The sequence below is a fragment of the Nyctereutes procyonoides genome, unplaced genomic scaffold, assembly GCF_905146905.1.
Source record: "Nyctereutes procyonoides isolate TBG_1078 unplaced genomic scaffold, NYPRO_anot_genome, whole genome shotgun sequence".
Classification (NCBI taxonomy): Eukaryota; Metazoa; Chordata; class Mammalia; order Carnivora; family Canidae; genus Nyctereutes; species Nyctereutes procyonoides.
In genome coordinates, this window is record NW_026575082.1 from 7841866 (window position 1) to 7854072 (window position 12207).

The 12207-nt window shown below is 33.1% G+C and overlaps 1 protein-coding gene across 4 annotated transcripts in view; it reads left to right on the plus strand.

The window, feature by feature from the left end:
• LOC129514595 (rotatin) overlaps window positions 1-12207 on the plus strand; it is a 144807-nt gene that overhangs the window by 76492 nt on the left and 56108 nt on the right. For all 4 annotated transcript variants that reach the window (XM_055333317.1, XM_055333320.1, XM_055333318.1 and 1 more), the window contains 2 exons: window positions 673-831; window positions 2049-2120. In XM_055333317.1, the coding sequence (XP_055189292.1) occupies window positions 673-831; window positions 2049-2120 (231 nt within the window). The remainder of the gene's footprint in view (window positions 1-672; window positions 832-2048; window positions 2121-12207) is intronic.

The following is a 12207-nucleotide window of genomic DNA, read 5'->3' on the forward strand; positions in this document are numbered from 1 at the left end:
GTATAATACTGACCTTGGACTTGTTGCATGACCATGTTATGACTACATTATTTTTTGTTACCCTGTAACTATCCGTGAAACTCTTTTAGAATCAGAATTCAGAAGTAAACCAAAATGCATAGCTTGAGCAGCGGTAGTACTGTGGTAAACACATCATACCACATAAATCTTATTTGAAACATTTTTCTTTTATAGTAATTTTGGAGAAAATACTAGATAATTTATAAAAAGATAATCGAGTTATTTCTTTTTGAGAAGAGGTTTCAAAAAATTAAAGCCATTTGGAGGAAACACTAGTAACTTAAGGAACTTAAGGATAGTAGAACAAAATAATAGATAACCTCCTTAAAAAGGAGGAATAAACAGGAATCATGTTCACAAAAGACATGTAAGCACCCAATGCTTTCCCTAGAACAAGGTTTGTGAGATATAATTTTTATTCTTATTTATACCTGGTTTTGATTTTCTGTGACATTTGCTTATTTGAATCGTAGAATAGGATTTTTATTCATTCATAAATTTATAGGGCACTATTTTCCATAAGTGCCTTTTATAATTTAGGATCGTCAAGACAATGTCATGAAAGTGTGATATCTCATGTGCCAGAAAAATTAAGAACTCATGTTAGGAAATTGGATTTTTTGGTTTGACAACTTTTTTAAATCTGAACAGGTGAGGTTCACTTCATTGGGATTAGGATCAGCACTGACCACCCTTGAAACTGGCTGTGTCGCGTTGGCAAATAGTTGTCAAAACATTTCTGGTGGGCTCTGGGGGACAGTGGTGAACATTCTGCTGGACCAGTCGGAATGTAGTATGGTGCGCCGGGAGGTATGCCTGTCCATTTAGTACTTTTTCCCTTTCATAAAGATCTAGAAATTCGTTGTGTTGGTCTTTATAAAGACTGGGGACTGATTACCCACCATGATTTTTTTTGCCTGCAAAAAAAGCCCAAATAAAATGCTACCAGAGAATAAAAAAGATACTAATTCACAGTAAATACTGGATTCCTTTATTTTGGTAAGATCAAAGCAGAATTTGCTATGTTTTATATGAACTCTTCTATATTATTATACATTGGAAAGTAGTTCACAGAAAAAAAACTACTTTTCTGTTACCTCAGTGTATCTGAGAAATATTGAGAAATGTCTGTAAAACTTTACTTGAGATGAACGGCTGTCAGAGTACTCTGTAGTAATCATAAAATATGAGGAAAATTAAACCCTATTTTAATTCTTTCTAAATAATTGGTGGTTTTCTTTCATTACTGCTTTTACTGAAATGATGATTAATGCAACTATTTTTAAAAACAGCAATGAAATAGTGATTTGAGGCTTTATGGAGGAAACAGCAGATCCAGGCCCCCTGTTTGCAAGTTCTCAGTTCCACTATCCAAATGCTATAGTTTTCTTGTTATTTGTTTTTTAATAGTAATGCTTAAACTTGTAGCTTATTGTTGATTTACGAACTTCAACATATCTGTTGACTTCGAATTAAGATGGTTGAAAATTTCACTCTCTTGGACGTCCTCTGTTACCCCGTTACTCATCTTCATATTGTAATCTTCACTATATATACAGTTATTTAATTTGACTATCTTTAGGACCTAGAAGGTAAAGTTGGACATTTGTGGTTTGTATTTCTAGTTAGAACTTTTTTATTGAGAGGAACTTGTGAGAGAGAGAGGGGTGAGAGAGAAGGGAGAGAGAGTGTGTGTGTGTGTGTGTGTGTGTGTGTGTGTGTGTAATAATAGAAACATGTAAGTATTTCTTAACTGCTACCAGAACAGTTTACATTTTATAGACCATTTTTTGGAAATATAAAATTCTGAAATAGGAAAAAGTATATATTCTGATGAAATAATTCCACCCACTGTTAGGTCATCATATAATAAGCAATGAGCTTGGCAGTTTTCATAATGATGTTTCAGGATGTACAGTTATCCAGTGAAATGTTCTTTATTATTAAATTTCAATATATAGGTTATTTCAGAGATGACAACAAGATGGCAGTATTGACATTTTCTTTCTTTCTTTTTTTTTTTTTAGGCTGCATTTATTCTTCAGAATCTTCTTGTAATTCCAATGCCTTCAGTAATTATAAAGGATTATACTTGGCAGGTGAGTGGCTTTTAAACAGTTATCAAGTTAGATATTTGAGATTAATTGATGATAAAGTTTCAGCGTGTGTATGTATATTATATGTATATATCTCATTACTGATGAAACTATGGCAACAAGATTTCTTAAAAGAAATGTAGAAATTTTCTTATACTCAATCACATTTACAGATTTTTCTCCATGTACAGAAATAGAATAGCTAATACAGTGTTCTGGTACTCTTCTAGGAGCTTAACAATATTTAGCTTAATATTTAACTTGTATAATTGTTTGAATTCTGAACCACTAAATTATTTTCATTTTGTAGATTAAGGAACTTTTGCATTAGAAGGTTTAAATAGTTTGTTCTAAATCACATCTTTGCTTTGAGTCTAGCTAGTCTCTCTTACCTACTCATTGTACTGTCTCTAATTTAATAAAAATACATAAATTTGTTTATGATTAAGTATGCATTAATGTTAACGCCCTTTTTCCTTTCCTGGGTTAGTACAGTTTAAGGTCATAATTTATCTTTCTTTGGTTTTTATTGGATTAAGTTTTTTTTTTTTTTTTTTGGATTAAGTTTTGTTTCATGTTCTGAATAGCAAGTCTAGTAGTACCTAACTTTATATAGCCTACTACTTTTTAGATGATTTGCAGGATAGAAAAGTGCAGTCACTGGGGACATAAAATATGTTCTTTCTCTGTGTTTATTAATCATACTGTTGCATCTCACTCCCCAGGATCCTCGACAAACCCAAAATTTCTTTTAAATTTTTCATTAGAATATACCTGTGGAGGAATTGCTGAATCCACTTGAGCCTGCAGTGAGGGCAGCTTTTCAGACAGTGACTTGAATCCTGAATCCAGGTCAAGGCCTACATCTCATTTAACTCTTGGAAGGCTCTATTTTCCACACCTGACACACCCAGCTTAACTGTTAGTTATGGAAAAACCTAGGCCACTTTCCACCTGTTCCTCTAATTTGTTTAACACTGCCTTCTAATAATGGTTGGCTATTCATAGTCTGCATTATAATAAAACTATAGGACACAAAACTGGAAAGAATACACAGAATTAATATTTATGTTAATGGTGTTGTAATTTTGATGCTTGTTATCCAACAACTAGATTTTAAAATGTGTTGTTTTTGGCTGAAATACAAATCATCTCTAGTCCCTTTGTTAAACTAGCAACACTTGTGTTTTATATGCTTGGTAATGTAATGTCAATGATTTTTTTATTATTTAAATTAATATAATATGAAAGCAAGAGTAATGCTACTTCTGGGTTCTATTAGAGTTCTTGGGACATTTTATTATAGTATAGAAGCATGCATGGATGTTCGTGTTTTTCTCTTACAAGTTAAATAGTATACAGTTCCTTTTTGTTACTAGTGGCATGTTTATTGTAGCTTTTGGTCTTATTCTCCAGTTCTTTATCAAAGAATAATTTTCTATTAAAAAGTTGAAAATAGGGATCCCTGGGTGGCGCAGCAGTTTAGCGCCTGCCTTTGGCTCAGGGCGTGATCCTGGAGACCCGGGATCGAATCCCACGTTGGGCTACCGGTGCATAGAACCTGCTTCTCCCTCTGCCTATGTCTCTGCCTCTCTCTCTCTGTGTGTGTGTGTGACTATCGTAAATAAATAAAAATAAAAAAAACAGAAATTAAAAAAAAAAAGTTGAAAATAGTGCTTTAAATGAGCTTTTGCAGTCTTTTGCCTTGCTTATTTTGGCCAAAGTCAAAAATTTTGAGAGCTACTCTAATTCTAAATAGTATTTGATGATGAAACTTTTGCTAGTCTTAAGCAAAATTAGAAAAATAAGCTCTAATTGGTTTGTGTATGTGTGTTTAGTAAATTCAGATTTTTATCCTCTTTTTTGATCTGTTTTTAGTCTTTCTTTTGATTTTTAAGCATCCTTATTTAACACTATGAATAATTGGTGGCCTCATATTTGTCCCCCTGTTTAAGAGTTTAGTGGTACTTTAAATCCCAAAGTGAAAACAGCTGTTCCAAGAAGGGAGCAAAATAGCCTTCAGATACTTCAATGGAATTTTATAATCTCCAAAGGTTGTGACCTTTGCCAGTTTATTATATCTAGAAAGAAGGTGCTACACATCTAGTATTCTACAACTAAAACTGGTAGAATAAATGATAATCTTATTCAAAAAAATGTTTCATTTGCTTGTCTATGTATTTCACAATATTTTATTTTAATTTAATAATATTTTAAGGATAGGGCAGGAAGTAGCACCAGTACCTAGAAGCACTGTAAATATTTTATTTTGGTTAAGGTAGATATTTCATTAATTACATTTTACAAAGAGAATTGCTTTTACTGCTTTGCACTTTGTTTTGATGCCTTAAGTCTAAGTGGATGTGCTTACTGTCACTCCACTGGGCATTCTGCAGTGTCTTTCTGTGATTACTACCCCCACTCCAGATTCTTTCTCTACACACCCAAAAGAAATTCCTATTTCATGTCACTATCTGGAATTGTACTTCCGAGTGGTAATAATTTGCATCTATAAATTATGTAACTGGTTGGTTTTTCCTTTTATTGCTGAATGCTAGAAAGTTTAGAGCCTTCCTATCAACATGTGGCTTATCTAGTATACATGTTTTTTGGCTTTATTCCTGGGTCTGATATTTTCATGCTTTTCTTTGTCTTTCTCTCATCCCTGCTATATTTTCACTATCATGTTATAATTTACCTTTCCTTGTAATAGGCCTTAAATCTTTTCTAGAACAGGTGGGTCATAAATCAGTTAAAACATTTTAATTCAAAAAGTATTAAAAAATGCTTTCAGTAAACCATATAATCCATTTTAACTTCCTTTACTCAGAAAGACAATAGCATTTGATATCAGTATCTATAACTTAAGTTCTTTTTCATAAATTACCTTTACTGCCTTGCCTTATTTCTTGCCATTTAACTTAATCTTTCTGTGTAGAATATATGTGTTCATATTTTTTCATATATTTTTTCAGTGTTTCTTTTAGTTCCCACCACAGACATGATAGCGCTTCATCAGTCTTTGCTAGTGCATGATGATATTGCTAAGTAAAGTTAAAAAATCAGGTTTTAATTTTTGTAGTGTGATTCCCCACTTACTGTTGCATGGATACAGCAGTGTAGTGGACCTGGGCAGTCACTATGAGCAGGGGAGGATAAGGAGCCTGACTTCTGAGCAGCTTCCCTCAGCACCCAACACCTTCAGTAGGGACCTGAAACCATTGCAGCTCCTGCTGCAATGAGAATCCAGTTTTTGGTTCATCAGGCTTGGTGTGCCACAGATCTTTTCTATTCAAAGCATTGTTTTTGGTTCTTTTTTTTTCTTTTTTAAAGATTTATTTGAAAGAGACAGAGCATGCACCCACACACAGGTGGGCAGAAGGGCAGAGGGAGAGGAAGAAAGAATCCTCAAGCTGACTCCCAGCTGAGTGCAAACTTGGACATGGGGCTCTATCCCAGGATCCTGTGATCATGAGCCAAGCTGAATTTAAGAGCTGGCCCCTCAGCCAGTTAGCCACGCAGGCATCCCTCAAGGCATTGTTTTTTAAGAGTGATGCTTATAAATATTGATCTTCTCTTCCTTAAGGTTAATAGCCTTCTCTGGTAGAGAAAACAGAATCATTGTCCATGGGGCTCTAAACTGTCATGCTCCTAGCTCTCCAGTTGGTAAAGCAGTTCTCTGCAGTTTGACTTGGGTTTAGTACTCTTGCACGTGGAGGATTATGTTGCTGGGTTTAGTTTGAGAACCTTTGTCACAGATCCATATCCCTGCAACTTTAATTACCAGAGTAGAATTTTAGAATTGATTATAACAAATTTATTGGTTAGATAGGGATTATCTGTGTAGTTTGTTTGAGTTCATTTCTGTAAACATTGGTTGAGTACCTAAATTTTAGGGATTCACAGGTAATCAGATTAAATTCTCTGGGGCTTATGGCCTGTGGGAGAAGAAAAACACGTATCCAGAGAACATTGCTATAATATTTTATGTAGAATTAGGGTAGCTTATGCATAATTTTTGTAATATTAGAGTTGGTCTTCCCACTTGAAAATGTTACACATTTAAGGGTAAACGTAATTTCATGCACTTAAATATAGTGAGTTGTCAGTTTGTGGTATGTTTATGCTGTAGTTTCCTTTCCACATTTATGGTAGGACTTTGAATTGTCCACATAATTTATTTTTTTAAACTTTATTTTGAAAAAAATTAATCCTATGTAAAAGTTGCAGGAACAGTACAGTTTTTATATAACTTTTACCCAGAGTCCCCATATGTTAACAATTATACCAAATTTGCTTTAGCTCTGTCTGCAAGTATCTTTTCTCTGTACTGTTGAGAGTTGCAGGCATAATGCTGCTTTTTCCTCTAAACACTTAAGTGTGAATTTCCTAAAAATGAAGACATTCTCATAAAATCATCATAAAAACTACCAAAATTAGGCAATTATTCAAATTATTCCAGTTGTCCCACTATTGTCCTTCATAGGAAAAGAAAAAAATAACACCACCCGGTCAGGATCTAGGATCAGGAATACATGTTGCAGATAGTTGTATCTTTTTCCTTTCTTTCATCTAAAATAGTCCCTGAATAGCATTTATGACCTTAGCATTTTTGAAGAGTACAGGCTATTTAGTTTTTATAATATTCTTTAATTAGATTTATCTGTCCTTATGATTAGATTCAAGTTATACATTTTTTGATAGAAAAGCTGTAGAAGTGAAGTGTTCTTGTTAGTACATTGTATCAGGAAACAAGATCATCTGTTTGTCCCTTTACTAGGCATACTGACTTTGCTCACTTGGTTAAGGTAGAGCCTGCATGTTTCCTTCATAGGGAGTTTCAATTTTTTCTGTTGCAGGAAGACACTCTGAGACTGCACTGATGTCTACTTCTCATCAACTTTCTTCCACTAGTTTTGACTTCCATTCTTGTCTGAAGCGATTATTATAGAATGTTTGCCAAATGGTGACTTTCTAATTATGTCATTCTTTCTACATTTATTACATTTTACTATAAGAAAGAGCTTTCATTTTCTCTTCTTCTCTTTCTTTTTTTTTTCTACATTTCAGTGTAGACTCAAAGGCTCTTTGTTTTATGAGTTGTAGCCTGTTTCTATCATTATTTTTAGATATTCAAATTGTTCCAGATTTGACTTAGAGGCGCCCCTTCATGAAGAATCTTTTGTCCTTTTAACTTACTTTCTTTAGTCTTTGAGCACTCCTGTATTTTCTGGTATAGCAAGATATTCCAGAATTTCCAGCCCCAGCTTAGAATCAGACATTTACTCAGAGAGCCCTGATTTCTTTTAATGGAGAATGGTATTTGGAGATGAGATCTGGCTTCTAGACGTTTTCATTATTCCTGGACAGAGGGATAGAGTCATTGCTTCTGTGTACTAATGGTGGACACAACTGGAAACTGCATATGTGTTTGCGTTTTAGGTAGATAGTCCACTCATTTATTGTTGCAGTATGCATCATTTTCATATTTGATGTAATAATAATTATCAGTGCATATTTTTCATCTTTAAAGGTGTTCATCATGAATCCTCCTAAGTATTGATTTCACAAAACAATAAATACTTGGTGTCAGAGAAGCAATATCATTTTATCTATATTCATAATTTATATGTAATTAGGGATTTCTGCTTATGTAATTAGGGTCATTTTTTTCCAATCTCTGTATTATATTACAGCAGTTTTTTTAATTTGTTACATATTAAAATAATTCTTTTTTCTTCTTGAAAATACTCTCTAGTCTTTTTTTTTTTTTTTTAAGATTTTAAGTAACATCTATGCCCAATGTGGGGCTCAAACCTACAACCCCGAGATTAAGTCATGTGCTCACTGACTGAGCCAGGTGCCTGTATTGTCTGCTTTTCTTAAATGTGATTTTTACTTTGCTTCTAGTTCTTTTTGAACCACAGGTAAATGAGTATGACACTAGGAGTAAAATATATGTTTTTAAATTAATATTATAGTTTATTGCATCCTTGAGAGCAGTGTTTTCAAATTATTTTCAAATTGGAGTGTTCTATGACATAATTTGCGATTTTCGTTGCAAACTTATTTGTAATGGTACCTGGTGATTTGAAGAGTTTTCTTTCTTTGCATACTGTCCTCAACTCTCCCTGGCAATTTTGTAGATGATCTGACAGCCCCAGCACATTCACCTGAGGGCAAGTCTGGTAAGGATATAGACATCCGAAGACAGAGCACTTAGACCATGCTGATTTCCCCACTATGCCAGAAGACAGCCCCATCAATTACTGATGGATCTGTGGAGCGGAACCTTGTGTATGCATGAAAAGCTTCATTGTTTGGGACCTTGTACCATTAGTCATCTATGGAAAGCTTGAGTCAGACCATTTTTTGTGCATATGCTGGGTTTGGTTTTACTGCCCTGAGTAAAGCTCTGTTGCTAACATGCCATTGCCACTAGGAAGCTTTGGCACAATGAGAATGGGGATTCAGATTAAAATAAATCGAATAAAAAAATAATGGTGTAATATGTACATATATACATATTCCAGATTTGATCTTTAAGAACTTAAAAATACTTTGGATGAATTGTTTGTATTTTTAGAAGCATTGTTTTTTAAGTAATAAATGTATGTGGTTAAAACAACCATTAGAGCTTATAATGAAATTTACTGCCTCTTTTCATTCACAGAGACAGCTTTACCTCCTACCGATTTTAATTCTTTAGGTAGTTACCTTCATATTTAAATAGTAGTTTGCTGTAATGTTTGTTCCTTTATTATGTTGATACACAGGATTTAGCTCATTTAAATAATGTCTTGCAAATTTAGTTCTATTACCAGACTTAGTTTCTCTACCTGCTGTTTCTTGTCTTCTTACCTGTGGATAATATCTCTGTCAACCTCCTTTAGAAGGTGAGAAAGTTGTAGCTAAGATATTCCTGTTCTTTCACTTCTGCTAATCTTTGTCAGTTTTATCTTTACTTTTACTTTGTGAATGTTGATGACGTTCATATTCTCTTCAGTCTTGGTTTATTTGTAAGTTGATTGTAAAAATTGAAAACTAGTGATTTACTATAGAGCCACTTACTGGGCTGTGGTTATATTTCTGTATCTCTACTTACAGGGCTCAGAAGAAAAATTGTCTAATATTTATTGTATTAAAAGTTTTTAATATTTGTATGTATATTTCTAATATATATGTATATATACATGCATAGGTTTGTGTCTGTGTGTGTCTAATTAAGTGATTTGGGTGACTTATTTTTTTTTTTCCCTTGGAGTTTCTGTCCCTGGCTATCTATCTATTTAATTTTTTTTCTTTGAATTGTAAGTCTATATCGTATCACACTTTTTTCTAAACTCTTAGCCATCCTTTCTTTTTGATTGAGATACTTTTTCCTAGAAATCATCTTCAAAATAATCATATTTCTATCTTAAAAACAAGTACATGAGCAACAAACATAATGAGTTCTTACATATTTGAAAATGTATTTAAATTGCACTTGATAGTTTGGGTAGTTACAAGATAGGTTGAAATCATTCCTTGTAAGAATTTTGCTCTACTATCTTCTGACATCCTATACTGCTGATGAGAAGTTGGATGCCCATCTGGCTCTTTTACCTTTTTATGGCCAACTTTTTTGTTTATCATTCTCTCTTTATCTTTGATGTCCTAGAATTTTATGGTTATATATCTTTTTCATTGCTCTTGCTTGAGACTCATTAAACTCCTTAATTTGAAGACCTAGATGTTCTATTTTTTTGACTCTGACACATTTTTTCATATTTATTTATTTATTTATTTATTTATTTATTTATTTAATTTTTTAAAGATTTATTTATTTTAGTGGGAAGGAGAGTGTGCATGTGCTTGCACACAAGCTAGGTAAGGGACGGGGGCGGGGAGAGATGGAGAGAGAAGTGGACTCCATGCTCAGCAGGATTCAATCCCAGGACTGTGAGATCATGAACCTGAGCAGAAATCAGAAGTTGGGTGCTTAACCACCTTAGCCACCCATGCATCCACCCATGCATCCCTCATGTTTATTTATTTTAAAAATAACTTTTCTTTGTTCTTTTTCCATATATCATATGAGTCCTATATTAGGTCTCTCGAATTGATTTTCTTTTCATCTCCTTATCTTTTATATTTTTATCTTAGTCTTTATTTTCTGAGATATCCTTTTGTTCATATTAGAATTAATTAATTTCTTCAATCTTGGTAGGCTGAAGCAATTTTCACTGTGATATATAGGCAAAGAAAAAAAAAGATTCTTTTTAGAGATTTTATTTATTTGTTTATCTGAGAGACAGAGAGCAAGTGAGGATGTGAGTGGGGGAAGGAAAGAACAACCTTAAGCAGCCTCTGCATTGAGTATGAAGCCCAGCAAAGGGTTTGATCTCATCACCCAGAGATTATGACTTGAGCTGAAACCAAGAATCTGATTCTTAACTCTGTGAGCCACCCAGGTACCCTTTTTTTTTTTAAGTTTTTATTCAAGGAATCTCTACACCCAACATGGGGTTCGAACTCACAACCCCACAATCAGTAGTTTCATGCCTCTCTCTTTGAGCCAGCCAGGCACAAAAAATAAAATGAGTTCTGAAACCTTATTAAGTAGATGGAATTTTAAACTTGCATTTCTTATTATGATTTATATTGTTATCATTTTCTCAATCTTTTCTTTTTATATTCATAAGGACTAGAGAAAAAATTTTTAAAATATGGATCTTCCTTGACTTACAATGGGGTTATGTCCCAGTCAACTCATTATTAAATTCAAAATATCATAAGTTGAAAATGCATTTAATACACCTAACCAATCGAACGTCATAGGTTAACCATGCCTACTACCTTCAATGTACTCAGAACACTTCTACCAACCTACAGTTGGACAAAATCATCTAATACAAAACTTGTTTTATAATTAAACAGTTGAATATCTCCTGTAATTTATTGAATATTGTACTGAAAATAAAAAGCATGTGATTGAATCAGCTATTTACCCTTGTGATCATTGGCTGACTAGGAGCTGCAGCTGGCTGTTGCTGCCCACCCAGCATTGTGAGAATATGTTATTGAATATCACCAGCCCAGGAAGAAATCAAAATTCAAACTTTGAAGTGTGGATTTTACTGAATATGTATCACTTTGCTCCATTATAGTTGAAAAATTATAGGTTGAACCATTGTAAGTCAGAAACTATTTGTATATTAATTGAAGGGTAAATGTGATTATGTTAATGATTATCACTATGATAATTATATATACTTAGGGAATAACTACTACAGTTCTATATATGTGTAATTTCTCATTTACTTTGGAAATACTTAAAACTAAAAAAATGGTGGATTTTATTTTTATTATTATTATTTCAAAGATTTTATTTATTTATTTATTTATTTATTTATTTATTTACTTATTTATTTATGAGGAGTATGAGTGAGGCTAGGGAGAGATACAAGCAGACTCCCTGCTGAGTGTAGAGCCCAACATAGGGTTCAATCTTAGGACCCTGAGATCATGACCTGAGCAAGTCAAACTGATTGAGCTACCCAGGCTCCCTGAAAAAGTGGATTTTACAAGACAGTGAGTTTGTATTACCTTTCCTTTTAGCAATTGGTATAACCATCAGCCTCAGGAAACCTTTAGAGAATAAAGAATCAATAGATTTAATGAGAGCTCTTGAAGAGCTTGTTTTTAAGATTTATATAATTTATATTCCTTCATTTATTTTTGTTAAACATTTATGAATTTTGGACTGTGGTGTAACTTATCCAGGAAATAAGTATATAGGTATAATTTTGGAAAAGTAAAAATTTTATGTAATTTGTGTAATAAAATTTAAAAATTGTTCTGGGCATCATTATGAAATATATTTAGAAAGGTAGTATCATCCTACTTTGTTTAATCATTTTATTTTATTGGTTTATTGAAGTTTGTTAAGTAGTTGGAGCTAAGCTAGTAAATTTAGCTGAATTATTTATAATTCTCATCTTGGTTGTTAATTCCTTCTCTGAATTATTGTAATGAGAGCTTTGGTTCATGATTTTAAGCAATTCTTACAAATCTCCTCTGTATTTCACGTTTTGTACATTTAGAATGT